The sequence below is a fragment of the Tenrec ecaudatus genome, chromosome 12 (genome assembly GCF_050624435.1).
Source record: "Tenrec ecaudatus isolate mTenEca1 chromosome 12, mTenEca1.hap1, whole genome shotgun sequence".
NCBI lineage: Eukaryota > Metazoa > Chordata > Mammalia > Afrosoricida > Tenrecidae > Tenrec > Tenrec ecaudatus.
The window spans coordinates 21,229,682-21,254,650 of record NC_134541.1 but is presented as its reverse complement, the minus strand read 5'-3'; the positions used below and the strand labels follow the sequence as shown (position 1 = coordinate 21,254,650).

The 24,969-nt window shown below is 45.0% G+C and overlaps 1 protein-coding gene and 1 non-coding gene across 2 annotated transcripts in view; both read left to right on the top strand.

Moving 5' to 3' along the window:
- The first annotated feature begins 21,381 nt into the window (after positions 1–21,381).
- LOC142423727 (U1 spliceosomal RNA) lies at positions 21,382–21,545 on the top strand. Its single transcript, XR_012779326.1, has one exon. It is a non-coding gene; the product is annotated as a U1 spliceosomal RNA (small nuclear RNA).
- An 879-nt stretch (positions 21,546–22,424) lies between these two features.
- The window catches only part of TOP1 (DNA topoisomerase I), a 90,025-nt gene continuing 87,480 nt past the window's right edge, over positions 22,425–24,969 (top strand). The window contains exons 1-2 of the mRNA XM_075528749.1: positions 22,425–22,707; positions 23,036–23,060. Coding sequence (XP_075384864.1) covers positions 22,675–22,707; positions 23,036–23,060 — 58 coding nt within the window. The 5' untranslated portion in view covers positions 22,425–22,674. The remainder of the gene's footprint in view (positions 22,708–23,035; positions 23,061–24,969) is intronic.

Here is a 24,969-nt window from a genome sequence, read left to right as displayed (position 1 = left end):
ACGATGGATGGATGGATGGATGGATGGATGGATGGATGGATGGATGGATGGATGGATTGTGATGAGTTGTACAAGCCCCCAATAAAATGATTTTTTTTAAAAGAAGAAGAGTCTTGAAACATTGCATGGTAAGAAGATATGTAAGCCAGGAAGTGAAGGAGATGAGGCCCGTGGAGCAATTAAGGAGGAGACAGAAAGATCCACAAAGACAAAGATGCTAAGGCCGGAGGGTGAGTGGGGTGTTGGAGGTATTCGAGGTTGTCTAGACCAGACTGGCTGCCTAAAGGGAATTGACTAAATGAAGACAGTGGCCTCACTGGGAGGTCACTCATGGTGCTTCCCCACAGACCAGACTATACGGGATCCGGAGTAATGTTTACTATCAATTTTCACCAGAATCACATATGGTAAATATGGTGACAAATGGTTTAAATGCAGAATTCTTAGACTAGATGAATACTGACCACAAAATTGTTTTGTGACACTTTTTGATACTGGATTACAATATTAGTTACAACATTCTTAGTTTGCGTTAAGACTTTTACATTTTGTTCTTTCCCTGATAGCTACTCAACTCGCAAGGAAAAATATTATTGATATGGCTTTTCAAACACTAATTATCATAGTATTGTAGCTAAAATGCCAGCAAACTAGACCAACTCTGTGACTATAAAAACACCAGCAGTCAAAACAAAACACCAGAAACCAGTTGCGTGTGTTCAGGGAGTGTACATAAAGCCATGATCTTCAAAAGCATCCTTGTAATTGGGTACAACACAATGAAACACTGCTTGGTCCGGAATCATCCTCCCAATCACTGCTCTCTTTGAGCCCAATGGTGCAATCCATCGCATTAAGGATCTTTCTCTTTTTTTTGCTGACCTTCTGTGGGAGAAGATTGTTTTAAGATGAATTGTGGGAAAAGAATGCCCGGGCATCCGACGAACACAGTGCATTTACGGGAAACTTTATTTCCTTCTTCAAGTAGTACAAGACCCATGCATTTCACGGTTTAGGCAAGACCCGTGGGACGGAGCTGACAGCTCAACCCAAGGAGCTGAGGCCCTGCATGGTCTGATCTTCAACAAAGATAGTAAAACACTTTCTCTCCTCTTCTCGGGGAAACGGCTGAAAACCAGCATTTTGCAGGTGTCCAGTTATACTCCTTATTTCTGGCTTTATCTTCCCCTCCATAGACAAATTGGCTAAAATAATATGGATTCTTTGTTTGCTTTCAAAGAAATGTCAAGCAACCTTTGGCATGTGAACTTGTCACGGAATGCAGGGTATGTAACAAGTACTGTATATAAACTTGCCTTGAATAAAGTTCTGGACCTTGGAGTCCTGTCTCCTTGTGTCTCTAGTACCCCAACTTCATCTCTTCTCTTTATCTCTGCTATCTTTTTTAATTGGAACTCTACCCCTTCTCGACCCTGGTTTGATTTGTGAGCTGGCTCTCACAATGTTCTCCTTTACCAAGGATGATGTCCTTCCCCAGGAATGGTCTCTCCCGATAACATGTCCAAAGTATGTGAGCTATGTTGCCATCCTTTCTTCTAAGAAGCCTTCTGGCTATACTTCTTCCAAGACAGACTGGTTTGTTCTTCTGGTAGCTTATGGTCCTAATGTACTTCACCGAGACCATAATTCAAATGCTTCAATTCTTCTGCAATCTTCCTTACTCACTGTTCAACTTCCTTAAGCATGTGAGGTGATGGAAAAGATCATGGTCTGAATTAAGTGCACCTTCATCTTCAAAGTGACACCCTTGGCCTGACATTTTAAAGATTTCTCTTGAAGCAGATTTGCCCAGTGCCACGTCATTTAATTTCTTGACTGCTGCTTTCATGAGCATTGATTGTGAATTCAAGCAAAATGAAATTCTTGACAACTTTTTTCCACTTATCAAGATGTTACTTAAAAAAAAAAAAAGATGTTACCTATTCCTGCCCCCACCCCACCCCACCCCGCCCCCCTCGGGGGTATAAACAACAAAAAAGTGAGTGGAGACAGAGGACGATGTAAGATATGAGGATAATAGTAATTTATAACTTATCAAGGGTTCATGAGAGAGGGAGAGTAGGGGAGGGAGGGAAAAAAATAAGGAGCTGATACCATGGGCTTAAGTAGAAAGAAAATATTTAGAAAATGATGATAGCATCATATGTACAAAAGTGCTTAACACTATGGATGGCTGAATTGTGATAAGAGCTGTAAGAGCCCCCCCAAATTATATATATATATATATATATATATATATATATATATATATATATATATATATATATGTGTGTGTGTGTGTGTGTGTGTGTGTTTATATATGTTATCTATTGATCCGGTTGTCAGGATTTTGCTTTAATTTACATGGAGTTGAAATCCATACTAAAGGCTGAAATCCTTGCTCTTCATCAGTAAGTGGATCAAGTTTTTTGTGTTTTCAGTAAGCATAGTTGTGTCATCTGCATATCTCAGGTTGTTAATAAACCTTCTTCTAATCCTGATGCTCTTTTCTGCTTCATATAATCCAGCTTCTTGGATCATGTGCTCAGCATCCAGACTGAGTAAGCATGCTAAAAGGACATACCCCTGGTGCACACCTTTCCTCATTTTAAACAGGGCCACACTGTCCAACAACTGCCGCTTGTTTCAGGTACATTGCACATAAGTACAGCGGAGTACTCTGGAATTCCCATTTTTCTCAAGGTTATCAATAGTTTATTATGATCCACAGAATTGAATACTCTCACATCAGCAATAAAACACAAATAAACATCTCTCTGGTATTGTCTGCTTTCAGCCAAGATTCATTTGACATCAGCAACGATATATGTCTTGCTATGACATTCCTCTGAATCCTCTTGAATTTCTGGCAGCTCTCTGTCGATGCACTGCTGTGACCATTGCTGAATGACCTGCAGCAAGATTTACTTGAGGATGATATTAATGATATTGTTGTTAAGCTATCTCTTCTGTTGGGTCATCTTTCTTTGGAATGACTACAGATATGTATCTCTTCCAGTTGACTGGCCAGCTATCCTCAAAATTTCTTGACATTAGTGTGTTTCCAGTGCTCTAACAGACTATTAAGACATTTCAGTTGGTATTCCATCAGTTCCTGGAGTCTTGTTTTTGACTACTGCCTTCAATGCAGCTGAGACTTCTTTCAGGATCATTGGTTCCTGATCATATGCTACCTATTGAAATGGTTGCGTGTTGACCAGTTCTTTTTGGTACACTGACTCTTTGGATCCCTTCCATCATATTTTGATGCTTTCTTGTATCATTAAATATTTACCCATAGAATATTGCAACTCAAAGTTTGAATTTTTCTTTAATTCTTTCAGCTTGAGGAGCTTGTAAAAATTTGAATCTAAGAAGATTAGAAGTCATTGAAAATAAAGTGGAAGGCATCAAGATCATATCACGGGCACTAGTGAGCTGAAGTGGCCTGGGGCTGGCCATTTTGAATCAGGCAATCATATGGTTTACTTGGTCAGGGATGACAAATTCACAAAGAATAGCATCTAAAAGAACATTTCAAGATCTACCTTGAAAAATAATTATAATTTATAAATTACCAAGGATTTGTGAGGGAGGGAAATGGGGGAATGAGGAGTTGATACCAAAGACTCAAGTAGAAAGAAAATGTTTTGAAAACGATGATAGCAACAAATGCACAAATGTGCTTGACACAATGGATGGATGGATGGATACGAGCCCCCAATAAAATGATGAAAAAGAAAAAAAGAGATCTATCTTGAAGTGCAATGCTGTCTGTGAGAAGATATTTATACATTTACAAGGAAAGTCAGTCAATACAATTATTGTTCAAATTTACACACCAACCACTAAGGCAACAGATGGAGAAACTGAAGACTTCTACCAACTCCTTCGACCAAAAACTAATCTAACATGCAATCAAGACACACTGATAACTAATGAGGATTAGAATATGAAGGTTGGAAACAAAGAGGAAGAAACAGTAGTTGGAAAATATGACCTTGGTGATACACATGAATTTGAAGATCAAACAAAGGACAGAGTTTTGCAAGATCCATGACTTCTTCATGGCAAATACCATTTTCAACAACACAAATGGTGTCTGTACACATAGAACGCACTAGATGAAATGCATAAAAAACAAACTGACTACATCTGCAGGAAGAGACGATGATGATTATATTAGCAGTCAAATTGAGGCCGGGGAAAACTGGAAGAAACCACCAATTGCTCTTATGTAACTTCAGACTGAAGCTGTAGAAAATTAAACCAAGTCCACAAGAGCCCAAATACGACCGTGAATCTATCCCACGTGAATTTCGAGAACATCTCAAGAACAGATTTGACTCTTTGAACACTGCTGACAGAAGACTTGAAGAGCTATGGGAAGACTTCAAGAACATCATACATAAGGAAAGAGATGATCATGAAAAAGGCAAGAAGGAAAAGATCGAAGTGGATGTTAGAAGAGACTCTGAAACTTGCTCTTGAATATAGAGCAGCTAAAAGACATAGAAGAAATGATGAAGTGAAAGAGCTGAACAGAAAATGTCCAAGGGAGTTCAAGAAGACAAAGCAACGTATTATCATGCAATGTGCAAAGACCTGAAGTTCGAAAGCCAAAAAGACACGAAGTCGGCATCAGGAAATATTAGTGGAACTTAACCACATTGCAAGAATCTTAAGAGGACCGTCCTGAGGCTGTGTCTTTAACCAGCTGGAAGGCGGAGGATCTGGTATCTGGTCTGTAGATCCTCTGCTGGCAGTTGAGTCCTGGAAACATAGAGGCAAACCATGCCTGGCTGGACTCTGCCCTTCCTTCGGGGCCTGAATAAGCTATCCTGAAAAACTAGTTCTCTGAATGAAGCCTTGAATGAGTGCTGGTAAGAAAGGACCCAGAAGCCCAGAAGAGTGGCTTTGAAGCGCCTGTGGTGGCCTCTTAGAGGCAGGGAGGAATGTCTTCTCCCAAAGGACCTGCCTCCTTCTTATCCAACCCAGAATTGCTGGTGCATCAGTTCATCTGTGCTAGCACCTTGTCAAGGGATGGTCCAAAGGAGCCTGAAGAACAGAAGTTGATTGCTTCCATTTGCAGTGAAATCTGTGAGAGCTGAAACACCATGGGTCTGCCTTCTGTTTCTGGGTCTCCCAACTTTCCTCCCTTTGACAGGGCGCAGTCTTACCACTCTCCCGCCACTCATCTCAGTGGAAAATATTTGAGTTGTCCTTCTCTGACAAGTTTCTGCCTTGCCCAGCTCTGTCTTTCCATAGGTTTTACTCTACATGAAATATCTAGGACAGCCATGTGTATAGAGACCAGAGTTGGTTGGTAGTTACCAGGTATAGGGAAGTGAAATCGATGATTTATGGCTCCCTCTTCTATTCATTTCTCCAATAAATGACTGGATGAAACCCATGCACATAAAAGTGATGTGGAAAGATTTGTTGGTGTCAGAATAGAGGGTAAAAGAAGGATAGGGAGTGGAGGCATGTCTGACCTCTGCCTTGTCCCAGCAGTCCCTGGGTTAGTAAGGAGCTGTACTCTTCTCCCTACTAAAGCCAAGGAGGCCTGAGATGTCCTCCACGCTGTTTATTAACCAGGGATGGGTGAGAAGGAGAGGCAAAGAGAACCCACCGAGTTTCCGTTAAAGGTTATGTGAAATTTTGCAAATGGGAAATGGTAATAGTTGGACAACGTGAAAAACATAACTAATGTCACGGAATTGTACATGTGAAGAGCATTGAAAGGGCAAAGCGTAAGACATGAAAAAAACAAGAATAATTTCTAAATTATCAAGGGTTCATGAGGGAGGGTGGGAGAGGGAGGGGGGAAATGAGGAGCTGACACCAAGGGCTCAAGCAAAAAGAAATTGTTTTGAAAATGATGATGGCAACAAATGTACAAATGCACTTGACACAATGGATGGATGCATGGCTTGTGATAAGAGTTTACGAGCCACAATAAAATGATTTATTAAAAAGAAAGAAAAGGCAAACGATTTATGCATATGTTTACCACAATTGAAAAAAAAATCTTGACTATAAAACAAGGAGGGAGGTGATTCTGATGAGTCTAGAAACTATGAATATGCCTTATTCATCATGAAACTAGCAAAAGCTCTCTCCTCCCTCACAGGTTACGTCAGTTACCGCATTAATGTCTTCTGTTTACAGCTGAGTTTCTTGAACAACTTGTCTCAACTTGCTATCTCTACTTCATCACCATCTCTCCATTCACTTTCTAACTCCTGCCCATCCCTAAAATTAGGGCTGTCCTTCTAGGGCCCTCCCGGATGACCTCATCATGTCTAATGACTTCAGGTCCCACCTCAAAGCTGACATCTCCAGTCCTCCCAAGTTCCAGGTTCAGGTATTCAACTGCCAACCAGACAGCTTGCCTTGGCTAATCTTCAGCATGTGGAGAACTGAACTTGGCCTCTCCCCCCGTACCAGACTCTCTCCACCTGGAACCAATCTTTGTGTATGCCGCTTCCAGCCACATCCTATACCTTCCCTCCTGCCCCTGACATTTATAACCATCACTGATAGGCCAACCCCATGCATGAATATCTTTTAAGCATGCATCTCTTTCTGATCTCCTGGCTCTTTTACTGACCAGCTTGCCAAAACCATCATCTTTGTCTATATTATGACAATAACCTTTTTAATTATGTAGTCTAGTAAGCCTCATTTTGACAACCTCAACTCCATTTTCTATACTGGAGGGTAATCTTTTCTAAACTGCATATTGATTATATTTTTCTACTAATTAAAACTCCTCGGTGAATCCTCATTGGCTTGAAAAATAAGTTCCCTAGAGCAGCCAGTCCACAGAGAGAACAACATGGCTGGCCCTACTATGAGACATGATGCCCCTCAGTGACTAAGGGCGATACAGGGGACAGCACCGGAGACACAGTGTGGGAATTGCACCTGACCTGATCCCACCACACCGAGGCAAATCACTGGGGGAGTGCAGCGGAACAGCAAGGGAATGGAGTGGCGAGGTCCCCAGGGAATGCTGAAAGTGGACTTTGGGGCCAGGGCGTGGTGCCCCAACAGACTGGACTGGAAAACGCTCCTAAGGGCCAGCAAACGATCCCTGAACTAACTACAAGCTTTTCTCTTATGAACTGTTTTGTTCTGTTCTTTGTCAGTGGTTTGTTTTTGTTGTTTTATTGTCTGGTTGTATACTGTTGCTTTGTTTTCCTCTGTCTTGTTTTCGTGCATGTTAGTGACTCCACAGGTCTGTCTGAATAGGACAGGCTGGATGAACTATCTGGAGGAAAAACAACGGGACTGACAGTTCCGGGGGGACTTGGGGTGGGGGGGTAGGGGGGTAAGGAAGTGGTGTTAACAAACCCAGGGACAAGGGAAAAACATGGGACCCCAAATGGTAGAGAAGGGGGAGTGGCAGGCCTGGTGGGAAATGATCAAGGGTAAGGTTGCTTAGAGAAGAGGTATACTCTAGACCAGGTGGCAATGAAGCATGGTAGTAGGGCAAGAGGAAAGTCAAGGGAGATGGAGGAAAGAGCTAGGAGTCAAAGGGCATTCATGGAGGTCTAGACAAAGACATGTACATGCAAATATATATAGGAGGATGGGGAAATAGATCTATGTGTCTATATTTATCGGTCAAGTATTAAGGTGGCGGAAGGACCTTGGGCCTCTACTCAAACACTCCCTCAATGCATGAATACCTTCTTTTATTAAATTGGAACTCTATGATGCTCACTCTCCCGACACAACGGCTGGAGCCAAAGTGGGTGAACAAGTAAATGTGGTGAAGAAAGCTGATGGTGCCCGGCTATCAAAAGAGATAGTGACTGGGGTCTTAAAGGCTTGAAGATAAACAAGCGGCCATCTAGCTCAGAAGCAACAAAGTCCACATGGAAGAACACACCAGCCTGTGTGATCGAGTGGTCCCAAAGGGATCAGTTACCAGGCATCAAAGAACAAAAAATCATATCATTGACTGCACACCTCCATGATAGGATCGCTGAAGACAAATGGGTGCATAAGCAAATGTGGTGAAGAAAGCTGATGGTGCCCGGCTATCAAAAGAGATAGTGTCTGGGGTCTTAAATGCTTGAAGGTGAACAAGCGGCCATCTAGCTCAGAAGCAAAAAAGCCCACATGGAAGAAGCACACCGGCCAGTGCGATCACGAGGTGTCAAGGGACCAGGTATAAGGCATCATGCAAAAAAAACAACGATATAAGTGTGTGTATATATGTGTATATGTATATATATACCATATTAAATGAAGGGGGAAGTGCAGAGTGGAGACCCAAGGCCCAAGTGTAGGCTAATGGAGATCCCCTCATAGAGGGGTTTAGGAGAGGAGATGGGTTAATTAGGGTGCGAGGTAGTACCTATGAAGAACACAGCTTTCCCCCAGATCCTGGATGCTTCCTCCCCCCAACTACCATGATCCGAATTCTACCTTGCAGGACTGGATAGGGCAGAGGCTGTACACTGGTACATATGAGGGCTGGAGGTACAGGGAATCCAGGGTGGATGATACCTTCAGGACCAAGGGTGTGAGGGGCGATGCTGGGAGAGTGGAGGGTGAGTGGGTTGGAAGGGGGGAACTGATTACAAGGATCCACATGTGACCTCTTCCCTGGGAGAGGGACAGCAGAGAAGGGGGGAAGGGAGACTCCGGATAGGGCAAGATATGACAAAATAACGAGGTATAAATTACCAAGGGCACATGAGGGAGGGGGGAAAGGGGAGGGAGGGGAAAAAAAAAGAGGACCTGATGCAAGGGGCTTAAGTGGAGAGCAAATGCTTTGAGAATGATTGGGGCAGGGAATGTATGGATGTGCTTTATACAATTGATGTATGTATATGTATGGATGGTGATAAGAGTTGTATGGGTCCCTAATAAAATGTAAAAAAAGAAAAGAGGAGAAAAAAATGATTAGGGCAGGGACTGTACAGATGTGCTTTATACAATTGATGTATGTATATGTATGAACTGTGATAAGAATTGTATGAGCCCCTAATAAATTGTTAAAATTAAAAAAATTTTTTAAAAAATGATTAGGGCAAAGAATGTACAGATGTGTTTTATACAATTGATGTATGTATATGTATGGATTGTGATAAGAGTTGTATGAGCCCCTAATAAAATGTTTTTTAATAAAAAAAAAGAAAAAGAAGTTCCCAACTTCTTAACCCAGATACGAGAGAACCTACATGCAGAGGTACACACACACACACACACACACACACACACACACACACAGAGAGAGAGAGAGAGAGAGAGAGAGAGAGAGAGAGAGAGAGAGAGAGAGAGACCTGACATGAATTGGGCCTTGCATAACTCATGTCTCACCACTCTTCCTCACACTCCATTCCTCAGCCATCCTGACTTCTCAATAATTTCCTGAGTAATCCATAAAAAATACCAGTTGCCATAGAATCTATTCTGATTCATGGTGACCCATGTGTTTCAGAGTAGACCTGTACTCTCTGGGGTTTTCAGTGGCTATGACTTTGGGGGAAGTACATTGTCACGACTTTCTGAGGTGCCTCTGGGTGGATTTGAACCACCAATCTTTTGGTTAGTTAGGAACACTGAACCATTTACACCTCCCAAGGACTCCAAATTAGCCATGCCTTCCCACTTTCCAAGTCTTTGCACATTGTCCTCTCACCCTGCAGTGTAGTGCCTATCTCTCTTCCTGGTTTTATCTTTTCTAATCTTCCCTCGGTTGACTTCCGTGCACACTGGCAAGCTTAATTTTAATGTCTTCACTAGGAAGCCTTGCCTGACTCCTCAATACTAGGATGATAGTTCCTCCAAAGGGCTCCTCTGCACCTTACTTCATCTCCTAAGCACTAATCCCACTAAGTGGCAATTACTTGTTCTCTTGTCTGTCCCAGCCACCAGGCCTGAACTCCTGGAGGGTAGAGACCTTGTCTGTCTGGTTCAGGGTTGCATCCCCAGTACCAAGTATAACACATCTGGCTCTGTGTGTGTGTGTGCATGTGCATGTGTTTTGCAATAAAGAGATAGGGCTCACTGAGAACCACAGCAAAAGAGGACAGACAATTACAGAAGTAGGTATTTGGGTAGACTCCACAGACGGAGTACCCGCTAATGGGATACGGAGGACGGGATTAAAGGTCAACTCAAGAGACATAATATTTTGAGGCTCAATTAATTGAATAGGGTACAGCTATTCGCTGAGAAGGGAGGGGGCAGGTTCTGGGAAGTGTTGAACTCCATGCAAGGCAGGTTTGTAAATGTTTCTAAGGTTCTGAAAAGAAGTGGGGCTTGAGCTAAGCATCTGAGAGGCTCCCTACGAATGTCAATATAGAATCCGCAAAGCTATCCAGAAGAGTGTGTATAAAAGAGACAACGGAGGCTAGAAAGACCTGTAGAAGCAGGTACATTGTGCTGGGAGGAGAGGAGGAGGCAGACATGACATTCTGAGAGGTGGAAATAAAATCAGGACAATCAACGTTCCCTAGAGTCCATCCCCACCGTGGTATGAGGCCGGAAGGTAGGGAAGGGAACGCCCCATTTGGAAGCCTGCAGCCCCGATTAGCTTGGAGGCAGGGTCCACTGTGTCTGGGGGTAAGCGGTGAAGTAGAAACCAAACCAACCCACTGCCATAGAATCATTTTCCACTCACGGTGACCCCATAGAGGGTTTCTGAGGCTATACATTTTAGGGGAGCAGATAGTCTCGTCTTTCTCGGGCAGAGCAGCTAATGGGTTTGAACCACCAGCGCTGCCGTTATGAAGCAGAAGAGGCAGCAAGTGTAGACCATTCTTCCCAAATATTTCAAACAGGAAGGAGGGGAACTTGGGAGGCAATATCGGGGGAAGAAACTGGAGTCTACGCATCCATCTGCCACTCAATAGCTATGTGACTTTAGGCAAGGTGATTCAACCTTCCTAAACCTTTGTTTCCCTGTCTATAAAAGGGTAGAACACATAAGTACCTGCTTCTTATGCATATTTGTGAATATTTAATGAGATAATGGAGGCGAACCCCTTAGTACAGGGCAGGAAGTATGGCACATAATTCATTAATGTGAGCTACGGTCTTAACCCACCCCTCGTTGGTCCCTTTGTTGTACTGTGGTGGCTTGTGTTTTCCTCTGAGACCAGAGGCTACGTATGACACCAGCCTTTCCAGGACCAGGAGTGTCACTCATGATGGATAGGTTTCAGTGGAGCTTCCAGATTAAGACAGCCGAAGAAGAAAAGCCTAGAGATCTACTTCTGAAAATTAGCCAATAAAAACCTTCGGATCACAACCAACCAAACATTGTTTGGCCCATTTACCTTGGACACATGATCAGGAGGGCTGAAGGAAGGCACCAGAAAGATCACTCACGGAAGGAGGACTTCCTGTTTGTTGGAGCAGCGTTCTGTCCAGCGAGGGTAAGGGAGACGCTTCGTGAGCTGGACTGTCACGACAGCCACAGCAATGGACCCAAACATACCGGCAATCATGAGGATGACTCAGCATCCGTTAACATTGCGTTCTTGTGCAGATAAGGTCACTGTGAGTCAGAGCCAACTTCATCGCAGCTATCTAGTATCTTTAATAGGGTCAAGGGAAGAAATTGAATGGAGTGTTGCAGAAAAGGAGAAGCTGCCCATTGTGGCAGTTACATAACCTGGAGTCAACTTGCCAAGGGGTGGAGTCTAGCTTGTCAATCAGTTCTTGGCTTGATGACTTCACTTGGAGGCTCTAAGGAGAAAAATAGCTCACTGGAGACCAGACACACGCTCTGCTGCTTGTCTCTCTGCTACACGTTCCTGTTGACAAGCTTGATGGAGCTACACTGACAGAGCCAGAGCCCTGGAGCTGGAGGACCCACGTGGAGATCTCTGCCAGTGCTGAGATGCTTCCATCGCCACTGGATTCACAAGACTTTCCATCTATTGGTCTGTGATCTTCCTGCTGCGTTGAGTCTGAAGAGGAATTTATAGACTGGTATCGGACATGTGGGCTAATATTGGACTTAGGGCCTTGGTCTAGACTTGACTGTGGTGTTTTCTTAATATACAATTACTCTTTTATATAAAGCTCTTTCTTATACACATATGAGTGTCTATGAATTCGTTTCTCTAGTCTACCCAGACTAACACACCCATAAAAGAAGGAGAGAAACCAGGGGAAACTGGCTCTGGAAGATTCAGAGATGATGGGACTGAGGACTTGAGAGCTAGTTTGAGGCAACAAGGAGGTCGATATTTTCAAAAGCTAAGTTTCCATCCACAGGTTAGTAAGGTTGGCATTTCTGTTTCTTTTTCTTGGGGAATCATGCTGAGTCAGCTGGGGAGTTTCTATCACGTTTGGAATGTTCCAGTGTTTCCTGGAGCCCTCCCTGTCTGCTGTCTTCCAGCTGGAGGCAGATGGGCTGAGCAGCTTCAGGATGTCCCTGCAGCACACACTGAGGGAAATTCAGAGAAAGCTGCTGTCACAGCCTCACCTTGGCCTGTATCCCAGACTCTGGCCCAATTCCTACTATCTTTTTCTCAGTCTTCCCATTCCAAATGATCTTCCCTGAGCCAAATGGAAACTCTTGCAAGGCTTCCAGGGGGCTCCCAACTGACCTGCCCATTTCCAGTATCAGCTCTGCCAAACTGTCCCCACTCTGCTGCCGGTGACTGAACTAAACCTTCTTGCAGCTCACCTGCAGTAGCTCCTAGAGTAACACCTGGCTTTCGGCGGGCCTCTGCCACCTGCCCAGCCTAGTATTATGGATGCCTTCATTTCCCCCTCTGCTACTTGTTCACTAAAGGCAGGCAACACTCTTGATTCCCTGCAATTATAAAGGCCCTTCCTCCTCCTGCAATGCCTCCTCTTCTTCTCCACTGGCCAGTCTCCTGCCTCATCCTCAGTAATGGGATCCAGAGGGAAGTCTTTTCTAATAATGACCCCGCCACTACTACTGCTGTGTTGGATATTCCTCCCCCATCCCCGCATTCCCATAGCAACTGGTGGTTGGCCACCTCTTCCCTATCATCCTTGTGCCTTATGGTAACACTCAGAGAACATGTCTGTCTTGTTATCAGCCTAGGAATGCCTCCAACATGGGGATTAGATCTTATTAATAGCTGTATCCAAGGCTTAGCATAGTACCAGTCTACCTTTTGGCTTGTGCTCAGGGGAATGGTGGCTGAATGAATAATGTCCTCATTGTGGAAATAATGCCTTCTGGTAGGACGACAAAGGAAGTACGAAGTGGGCCGCTCTCCCCTGATGGCCCTGAGCCACATGTCCAGGCTCCTACATCATTGTTGTCTGATTTTACTCTATAATTCGTGGACCACCAGCTTTGGGGGTGATCTTTCTTATTTCACAAAATTCAATCTTTGCTGAGTTGTTTCATGACTAGATGGCAAAGGGAGTTTCTGGTTGTTGATGGGATTGCCGGCCTAAGTCTCCTTTCTAGAGCATCGAGAAGTTCTTCTCTGAGGGTGTCCAAATCTCAAAAGAACAGCAGGCTCTCTGCTATCGAAAGATTGGCCGCATTAAGAATGTGCAGGCAGATAAGGACCTAAGTGGCAGGAGGGATGTTCTGGGGCCCTGGTGTGAGAAACTCCATTGAGTGGGGGTTGGGAACCAAGTGATAAGAGAGGCCCAGAGAGAGCACAGGAGGTCAGCAAGCATAGATTAAGAGTAAATTAAGATTTCGCATTAGAGCCCTTGGTTTCAAGTGGAATGCCAGAGCTCTGTTGAGCAACTGGGGGAGTTTATTTAAAGCTACCAGAACAGGAATACAATCAGACTTCAGGAAAAGAGGAAATGGGGCCTTGAATTCCTCCAAAGTCTCCTCTCTATTCTTGCTGTCCATCTATCATCTATCTATCTATCCGTCTGCCTGCCTTCCTGCCTACCCGAGTTTTCCTTACATCTCTGGTCCTATTACAGGAAATGACCTCAGAAGAGCTCCCTGGTTTATATCCTAGAGATTCACCCCCAAGGAGAGAGACCAAATCACATTCACTTTCCCCATTTCCAAGATTCGGGGAGATTAATTGAAGGGGCACAGCTTAGTAAAAGGCCCATCCTGCTCCAAACAACTGAGGGATAGCATTAGCCTGTGGAACCCTGGGCATTTGCAGCTGCATGCAGTCTGGGGAAAGTGTGCAGAAAGATCACTGTGTCACTGCAGCCTCCTGGCAACCTCGTGTGTGTCAGAGTAAAGTTATACTCCATTGGGCTCCCTGTCTTGCTTTAACGCGATACTTCATGGTGTTTTCCGTGAAAGTTTACAGCGCAAATGAGGTGGCAATTGCTACGCAAAACGTTCGTTGACTTAGTTACACTTCCCACAGTGTCCACATTCTCCTTTAACTCTCTTCTGGTTGTTCCGTTTCCTATAGTGCATATAGCAAAACAGACACCATGGTGTCCTTCTTCAAGATAACAGGTAACAATTCTCTCCAGATAACATGTCCCAAGCAGGTGAGCATTCTGGATGTACTTCCTCCAAGACAAGGTTGTTCTATTGGCAGTTAACTGCACTTTGCATATTCTTCGCCCACACCATAATTGCACACATCAATCCTCTGCTTCTTCCTTAAGGCATTCTTTGAATTTCCCGTGCATCTGAGGCCACCAAAAGTCCCATGGCTTGGGTCAGGCACACCTTTGTTCTCAAAGTGACGTCTTTCCTCCTCAACACTTTGAAGAGGTCTTGGGTAGCAGATTTGCCCAGTCCAATACATCGTTTGGTTTCCAGACTGCTGCTTTCATGAACGTTGATTGTGGATCCAAGTAAACTGAAATCCTTGACAACTTCAATATTTTCTTCGTTTATCATGGTGTGGTTTATCGGTCCAATATTAGGATTTTTATTTTCCTTACACTGAGGTACATCCGTACTAACGGAGATATTCTCATCTTCAATAGTATATGCTTCAAGTCCTCCTTACTTTCTGCAAGCAAGGTTGTGTCACGACACCAGTATACTAAAGGTTATTAAGGAGCCTTCCTTCAATCCTGACGGTGGGTTCCTTTTCAGGTAGACCAGCTTCTTAGATCATTTGCTGAGCATCCAGAGTGAATGCATTTGGTAAAAGGACACCACCCAGACACACACCATTCTTGGTTGTTAAACCCTTTAGTATTCCCTTGTTCTAGTCCAATAACTGCCTTGTGGTCTATACACAGGTTCTTCATGAGCACAACGAGCGTTCTGAAATTCTCATTCTTCACCACGTTACCCATTATTTGTTATAATTCACACAGCTGAGTGTCTGTGTGTAGTTAACAAAGCACTGTCAAACATCTTTCTAGTCATTTCAGCTTTCAGAGAAGATCCATCGACATCAGCAATGCCATCTCTTGCTCTATGTCCTCGTCTAATCTAGTTTGAATTTCTGACAGTTCCTTTTTTAAAAAACTCATTTTATTGGGGACTCTTATAACAATCCATACACCAATTGTATCAAGCACATTTGTACACACGTTGCCAACATCATGCAAACATTTTCTTCCTATTTGAGCTCTTCGTATTTAGCTCTTCTTCCCCGCCCCCTCCTTCACTCAACCTCCTACCTCGTGAACCCTTGATAAATTATATATTATTATTATTTCCCTTATTAAATCATCTTATTGGGGGCTCTTACAGCTCTTATAACGATCCATACAAACTATTATTCTCATACCTCACACCGTGGGTGCTGTCTCACCCATGTTTCTGTTGTTCTTCTCCTTGGGCGGGGGGTGAGGTTATATGTTGATCATTACGATCGGTTCCTGATTTTCTCCCTCCTTTCCCCACACCTTCTCCCTACCCTTGTGGCATCACTACTTCCATTTCAGTTCCGGAGGGGGTTATCAGTCCTGGATTGTGTGTGTAGAGTTCTTGCCTGGGCCTTGAGAGCGCCGGTCTAGCTGGACTTGTAAGGCAGAGCTGGCGTCGTGATATTGCGGGTGAGAAAGACTGAAGGAACCTGAGGAATATTGTGTGTCTCGTCGGAGCTATACTACGGGCTGTTCTTTTTTGACGTACTGATGCAATCCTTTAAAAAATTATCTTCAGTACTATTTTACTGTCATGCAAGGTTGGTGCTATTGCTTGGCAATTTCCATATTCTATTGGATCACCTGTCTTTTTAATGGGCACAAATATGGATGTCTTCGACTCAGGCAGTTACCCAGGTAGCTGTCTTCCAAATCCCTTGGTAAAAATGAGTGAACAGTGCTAATGTTGGATGAGTTTGTAGAAGCATCTTAATTGGCATCCCAACAATTTCTAGAGGCCTGTTTCTCATCCATAGATCCAGGTCAAGTTGGACTTCTTTCTTCAGTTCCATCACTTTTTGAAATGGGGAACACTGACCAGTTCTTTTTGGTACTGTGATGCTGTGTGTTCTTCTGATGCCTCTTATGTTTGCTATTTTGTGCACAAAAACAAACACCAAGCCCACTGAGGTTCAATTGAGTGAATTCTGACCCATTTTGCTTTCTTGTTATGTAATGTTTTCGATATCACCCCATAACTCATCGGATCATTCGTGTTCAAGGCATCAAATCTGTTCTCTTTTCTTTCTTTCTTTTTTTTTTTGGGAGGGGGTGCCCGGATTTGAACTGTTCTCTTTTCAAGAGCAAGTTTCAGTGTAGAATTGCTCCAGAGCGCTTCCAAAAGTTTAAACGATCAATAATTTAACTAGAGGCTTAAATGTTTTTATCTTCAATTCTTTCAACTTGAGAAATGCCTAGCATCTTCTTCCCTTTTGGCTTTTTTTTTTTTTGGAACCATTTTATTAGGGGCTCATACAAGTCTTATCACAATCCATCCATACATCAATTGTGTAAAGCACATTTGTACATTCATTGCCCTCATAATTCTCAAAACATTTTCTCTCCACTTAAGCCCCTGGCATCAGCTCCTCATTTTTTCCCCTTCCCGCCCGCCCCCCCCCTCCATTGTGAAGCCTTGATAATTTATAAATTACTATTTGTCATATCTTACACTGTCTGACCTCTCCCTTTTAGCTTTCTAACTCTTTGCAAATTTTATTTAAATGCTCCATCTTCTCCAGTTTCTCTGAGGGAGAAAGATGAGACTTTCTGTTCGTATAAAGATTTACAGCCTCAGAAACCCAAAGGGGCAGCTCTACTCTGTCCCTCAGTGTTGCTATATGAGTCACAAATAACCCAATGGCAGTAAGTTTGGGTTTTTTGTTTGGTCTTCTCCAGGCTCCTTGACATCTTCTGTTCATCACTTTTACGTAATAATTTCTTTCATTAGCTTTAGGCAAGTTTTAAAGTCTCTTCTGACATCTACTTTGATCTTTTCTGTCTTTTTTGTGACTTTTTGCTTTCTTTGGGAGAAAGATGAAGCTTTCTACTCCCATACAGTTACAGTCTTGGAAACTGACAGGGCACTTCTACCCTGTCTCACAGAATAGCTATGAGTTAACAGTGACTTGATGGCAGGGAGGTTTTCTTCTTCTTCAGGTATTGTGTCCTTGATGTCAACCTACAACATGTCTGGTCTTCTGTCATTAACATTTAATACATCAAATGTATATTTCAGTTTGCCTCTAAATTCTGGGTGAATGTACTTAAGAGGAGTACTTGGTGAATTCAGAGACAACCTCAGTGCAGCTAAAGCAAATGGCATAAAAGACAAAGTAAAAGAACTGAACAGATCTCAAAGGGCAGCTGGAGAAGACAAAGTAAAACATTTCAATAAAATATACAAAGACCTGGAGTTAGAAAATAAAACCACACTTGACATTTCTTAAGCTGAGAGAACTGAAGAGAATATCAAGCCTTGAGTTACATTATTGGAGCATTCCATGGACAAAATACTGTATGATGCAGTAAGCATGGAAAGAAGAGGTAAGGAACACAAAGAACAACAGTCCCCAAACAATTGATTAATGATTTTGAAAGACGTTCATGTCTAAACTGCACTGAAGGCACTGGGGGAGGAAAAAAAGTCCAATAATTGATGGAATACCAATTGGGCTCTTTCAACTAACTGGTCCAGCCAGAAATTCAAGCTGGACTTGGAAGAGGACATGGAACAAGGGATATCATTGCTGACATCAGATGGATGTTGTTTGAAAACAGAAAGTACCCGAAAGACATTTACTTGTATCTTATTGACCGTACAAAGGTGTTGAACTGTGTAGATCATAACAAACTATTGGTATCATTGAGAAAAATGGGAATTCCAGAGCACTCAGTTGTGGTCATGAAAAATCTGTGCATATAAAAATAGGGCAGTGCCTCTTAATTTCACTGCCATTAAGTCGATTCCAACTCATAGCAACCCTAGAGGACAGGGTAGAACTTTCCTTTTGAGTTTCTCAGACTCTTTACAGGAGTAGAAAGGCCCATCTTTCTCCCTCAAAGTGGCTGGTGGTTTTTAACTGCGGACCTCACAGCAAGCAGCCCAACTTGTAAACACTCTGCCAGCAGGGCTCTTGATGTTGGAACAGACGGGGATACTAAATGGTTTAAAATCAAGAAAGGTGTGTGTCTGGATTGTCTTATTTCTCTATTCAATCTTCACCAGCTGATTATATGTATTCAGATTATATATGACCTCAAAAGAAGAATGTGACATCAGGATTGGAGGAAAGGTCATAAATATCCTGCTTTGTAATGGCTGTGTTATCCTGGGTAGACTAGAGAAACAAATTCATAGACACATATGTATAAGAAAGGGGCTTATGTACAAGAGCAGTTGAATATTGAGAAAAGGTAACATCTCAGTCCAGATCAATTCCATAAATCCGATATTAGCCCATATATCTGAAACAATCTATAAAGTCCTCTTCAAACTCACGAAACACATGCAATGATGCTGAATGCAGGAGGATCACAGGCCAGTGGTTTGGAAGTGTTGTGGATCCAGTGGCGTTGTAAGCATCTCAGCGTTGGCAGGGTCTCTACATGGCTTCTCTGGCTCCAGAGGTCTGGTCGCATCAGAGTAGGTCCATGTGGCTTCTCCAGCTCCCAGGTCATGGAGTCTATCAGCGCAGTGCCAGGTGTCTTGTTAATAGAGCATCTCCAAGGGAGTGAGCAGAGAGAGAGAGAAGTGTCTCCTGCTTACACGGAGGAAATACAGGAGTTCCCGGAATTCTCAGGAGAAGGCCATGCTCACACAGAGGCCTCATTGGTTCTATCTTGACAGACCAGATTCCACCCCTGACTCCTAATCCTCTCAAATTGACACCAGATTATGTAACTACCACAATGACTGATGACACCGAGCTTCTCTTGTCTCTTTCCTAAACGTAGTCAGTTTGACTCCTGTGTGCTTCACCTGCCAAGGTCTAAATATGTGTAGCCATCACTTATTTTATTGAAAAATGTCTTTCAGTGACACAGCCGTCATTCCCTTCTCTAGACAAAAGGCGGTGGCTCGAGCCCACCAGCACAGAGATCTGGTTCTGATTACAGCCTCACTTGTCCTATGTGGCATTTCTGTTAGATAGGGTCCGCAGCAGTCAGAACCCACTCCCTCCCAGGGGTTTTGTTTTGGGTATACAAGGAAAATGAAGCTAACAGAAACCAACTCACGACCATCCAGTTGATTCCCACTCGACCCTATAGGACTGGGTAGAGCTGCCCTTGTGGGTTTCCGAGACTAACACTTTACGGGAGTAGAAACCCAGTCTTTCTCCCGTTGGAGTGGCTGGTGGTTTTGAACTCCTGTCCTTGTGGTTAGCAGCCCGATGCATAACCACTCAACTTACCTTCCAAATAGTTTGCAGAAGAAGAATTCACTTCAGAGGGCAGCACTGAAGCTACAGCTCAGGGAGAGGGACATGTCTGATCAGAGCACACAGGAGTAAATGAAGGGAGAGGAGGAGAGAGTGGAACACATCCTGGCCCACCAAGTCCTGAGGATGCAACAGATCAGCAAGGGGAACAGAACAACGAAGTCCCTAGGGAATACCAAAAATAGACTTTGGGAACAGGGCATGGCACCCCATCAGACTCGACTGGAAAACACTCCTAAGGTTAACAAAAAGACCTTGAACTATTTACAGGCTTTTCTTTTTTTTTTCTTTTGCCATTTTTGTTGTTGTTGCTGTTGTTTTGTTTTCTTTTGTTTTGCTCTGTTTTGTTTTTTGTGAGTATTATTATCTCTTCAGGTTTATCTAGATAAGATAGGCGAGATAAACAATTTGGAGGAGAACACAATGGGACCATCAGTTCAGGGGTTGATGGAATTGGGGGAGGCAGGGGAAATGAAGTGGGTGTTAACAAACCCAGGGGACAAGGGAACAACAAGTGATCCAAAATCGATGGAGAGGAGTGTATAGGAGGCCTGGTAGGGCTTGATCAAGGGCAATGTAACAGAGAGGAATTACAGAAACCCAAATAAAGGCTGAGCATGACAGTGGGACAAGAGGAAAGTAAAAAGAAAGAGAGGAAAGAACTAGGAGGCAAAGGTCATTTATAGAGGTCTAAATACAGGAATGTACATATGTAAATATATTTATATATGATGATGGGGAAAATGCATATATTTATAGGTTTAGTATCAAAGTAGCAGAAGGGCCTCAACTCAAGTACTCTCTCAATGCAAGAACATTTTGTTCTGTTAAACTGGCATTCCAGGATGTTCACCTTCCCGACACAATTGCTGAAGACAAAGTGAGCACATAATAAAATGTGGTGAAGAAAGCTGATGGTGTCCAGCTATCAAAAGATATAGTGAAAAAAAAAAAGATATAGTGTCTGGGGTCTTAAAGGCTTGAAGATAAACAAGCGGCCATCTAGCTGAGAAGCAACAAAGCCCACATGGAAGAAGCTCACCAGCCTGTGTGATCACGAGATGTCGATAGGATCAGGTATCAGGCATCAAAGAACAAAAAAATCATATCATTGTGAATGAAGGGGAGTGGGAAGTGGAGACCCAAAATTCATCTGTTGGCAACTGGACATCCCTTTACAGAAGGGTGTCCGGGAGGGAACAAGCCAGTCAGGGTGCAGTATAGCAATGATAAAACATACAACTTTCCTCTAGTTCTTTAATGTCTCCTCTCACCCATGATTATTATCCCAATTCTACCTTACAAATCCAGCTAGACCAGAGGATGCACACTGGTACAGATAAGAACTTAAAACATAGGAAATCCAGGACATATAAACTCCTTTGGACCAATAATGAGAGTAGTGATACCAGGAGGGGAAGGGGAAGGTTGGGTAGAAAGGGGTGAACCATCACAATGATCTACATATAACCCCTTGCCTGGAGGATGGACAACAGAAAAGTGAGTGAAGGGAGACATTGGACAGTGTAAGACTTCGCAAAATAATTATAATTTATAAATTATCAAGGGTTCGTGAAGAAGGGTGGGGTAGAGAATAAAGAGCTGATACCAAGGTCTGAAGTACAAAGAAAATGTTTTGAGAATGATGATGGTTATCCTTACCTGGCAGGGGAGATACTGTGATCATGAAGGTGGTTTTCCCAGCGCGAGGTTTATCCATTGCACTCCGGATGTGCTGACCCCTGCCATTTCCCCAAATGTGGGAAACTTGACTGCATAATTTGTGGTAGTGGGGGACTAAGTTCACATTCTCCCCCTAAGGAAAAAAAAAAAAAAGAATGATGGCAACAAATGTAAAATGTGCTTGACTCAATGGACGCACGAATGGATTGTGATAAGAGTTGAAAGAGCCCCCCCCCCCCAAAATGACTAAAAACAACAATATAGTTTGCAGAGCCAGGACTTGTTAATCTCCAGCCCTTGCCCTTGGTCCCCCACTCAGTACATTTCCTGCTGCATTGTAGATGTTCAATACCTATTTGTAGAATGGGATGGATATGATTAGGCTCCTCATGACCCACGGGTATAAATGCTCTGCGGAAAATTGAAGCTAAATTGGACCCGGGGCTGATTGAAAAAAATTCAAACGATTTTTTACAAGTGTGCATGTTATCATCTAGTAATGGGAAGGCTTGGACAAAGGATGGGGGAGGTTCCGCTGGCCCAGTTGGCATCAGGGCCAGGTTGTCTAGGGAAGAGGCGCTGGTGAGCGCATTGGGACCCGCGCTGGCGAGGTACTGGCCGCTCTGAGCTTCCCAGGCTTGCGTTAGAGGCCCATGCGGGGTCCCGCCATGGCCTTTAAAGGCCTACCACGTGGCCGCGCCGCCCGCCCGGGTCCGGAGACGCCGTCCTGGCAGCGCCTGCGCACGACCGATGGCGTTGGGTGGAGCGACGCTCCGGGTTTCCGAGAAAGGCGCCGGGAGTGGAAAGGAAGGTTGCTCCGGGTGGGCGGCCGTGGGAGGAGCCAGCGGCAGATGCAAATCGCCGCGGCGCGCGAGGGCTAGGGGCGTGGCTTGCCATGCAAAACCAGATCCGCCTTGGGAGCCGCGAAGGGGCGGGCTCGAAGAGCCTCCCTCGTTCCGCGAGTTCCTGACGTCGCGGACGTCCCGTTTAAAAGCGGCCGCGCAGGCGCAGTGAGGCGAAATGCGAACTTAGGCTGTTACACAACTGCTGGGGTCTGCTCTCGCCGCCCGCCCGGCCGTCAGTCAGCGTCGCTGCCGTCGTTTGCTGTCGCGGCCCTTCCAGGAGTCCCAGGCCCGCCGCCGCCGCTGCTTATCCGCGCCTCCGGGAGCCTCCGAGAGCCGTGGGCTGTCAGCAAAGCCATTCCCGACCGCCTGCGTCTCCTCCGCACCCCTCGCCTCCTGCCGCGCTTGCCGCTCCGACCGACATGAGCGGGGACCACCTCCACAACGATTCCCAGGTACGGCCCGGCCCGCGCCGCCCGCCCCGGACGCCGCCCGGCCCCTCCGCGACCCCCGGCGCAGGCCCGGCCCGGCCGCTTTGACAGGCCGGAGTCCCCGGCGAGGGGCCGCCCGCCGGACGAGGCTGGCTCGCTAGGCCGCGGGCGAGAGCCACGAAGTTACAGTTTGCGGGCTGGGGGATGACCGCCTTTTGAGGCCGTTCCCGGGGCTCCCTCATCCCAGGGGCTGCAGAAGTGGGGGTGGGGGCGGCGTCTGGGCCCGCCGCCCGGGAGAGGGGGGGCGTTTAATTCGCCTGTTGTTTCATATTTCCTCCTTTTCTTTCTCCAGATCGAAGCGGATTTCCGATTGAACGGTGAGTGTGCCCCCGCCCCAGCCCCTCGACCCCGCCCCGACCCCGGGCGCCCCGCCGCCGGCCGGCTCACCCCGCGCCGGGCCGGGGCCGGTCGGAGGACCAGACATGGCGTCCCAGAGACTAAGTCCCAGCTCCTTGCTTACCGGCCCCATTGTTCCCATCGGGCCACCTCTGGACCCCCTTTCCGGGGGCCCCAGCCCCCCCAAGTCTCGGCCCTCCCAAGAGGGGGCAACGGAGACCCCGTAGAGCCCGCCGCCCGGCCTCGGGGACCCTTCCCGGGCCCGGATTCCTCCCGGGAAAGTCGCCTTGTCGACGGTCGGGACTTAGTCTCTGCGCCATTTTCTTTTTCTCTCTGCTCTCCTTTCTGTGCCTGAGTCTCTTTCTCTCCCTCCCTCGGCTCCTTGCTCGAGCTGCCCGGAAAGCTGTCTCTGCAGAGCGAAGCCGTGCGAGCCACAGCCCTCTTCCCCTGGGAGGGAGGGTGGGAGATGGAATTTTTTTTTCTTCGTCCCCCCCCCCAGTTGGAACTTTATTGTGGTGTTCCCTTTCTGCTACTTGTTTCCTTTTCTGGTTCCAGAACGAAAGATTGCCTTCGCAACTGTTGATTCCCCCACTCCACCCCCATTCTTCCTCCCCCTCTTGGTGAGATGTTTTGCTTGTGATAGGAATTCGAGGCACCGAAAAAAAACCTTCCTTTGTGGAATTCTCCCTATTTCGAGGCTTCTTTCCCAAGTTAATAATAGCGTGTATAAAGGCGACAGCACCTCCCTTCCAAAAGTTTCCAAGTTCTCCCTGGGCCATCCATTGTAAATGTTGGACTATGGCAGGTTTTAATTATTATTGTTATTTATTGTTATTTTTAACTTAAAAGTAGTAGTGGCTGGAACTTCTCTCTCTCAGTGAGGTTCTCAAGGCAGTTTTTCCTAGAAACGGAGTTTAGTGTAGTTGTCACAGGAAAGGTTATTGAGCATCTCATCTGCACGTGGGCTGTTGGTTTCTTCATTTGGACTGTGGGGAAAGGAGGTTAAAACCGATTTTAGTTAGTGAAGCAAAAAGTGGTTGTAGTACCTACCTCTACTTCCTGATCATTTCCCAGAAGGCATTGTTTCCCAGGTCTCAAGGGCTGGCTTGCTTTTCCCAGTCCTTTATAATTTTACCCATTTTCCACCAAATCAAAACATTGATTCAAACAAGTATTTGCAACTCAGTTGCCCAGAGAAGATTGTGTAATAAAAAGCTCATCCTTGCAGACTTCTCCCTGAAGAAGGTACCCTCTGCACTGTGCTGGGAAATCCCTCCTGAGTCTGATGGGCCTAATCCTATTCCATTGAGTTTGGGTTCCCGGAACCTTTTGGTGGATGGGAGAAGGGATTGAGTAGGCTTTCTGATATTGTAATCAGCAGGGTAGTCCATTGTGTTATCTTGCTTTACTGGGGAGCAGTCTTAGGTTCAGGTTTTGAAGTGCTCTAGTAAGAGATGGTACTCCACTGGGAGAGAATCCTGCTGGAGTGGCATGTAATGAGTGCCACTTCCACCTCACCCACCCACCATGTTCTCCATAGAGTTGACCCCACCACTACAGCACTACTCTTACCCTCGAGTCATTCAGTCTTTTGGAGGAGACATAAGTAATTAACTATAAGGGAGGTGCTGGGGCTCATTTATACTCAGAGGGCTTTGGGAGCACACAGGACTTAATTTCACTGGGGGTGGGGAAATGAGAGGAGGTAACTTATGAGTTGGGTCTTGTGCAACACTAAGTACTGAGAGAATTGTCAGTAGTTGTTTTTTAACTTGCCAGTCAAGCCAACTCACCAGGATTTTAAAGGGAAGACACCAGGCCCCAGGTGTCCAGACAAGTCTCCCAAAGCATGTTTCCTTAGGATGTGACTGATTAGGATGTCAAAGGCCT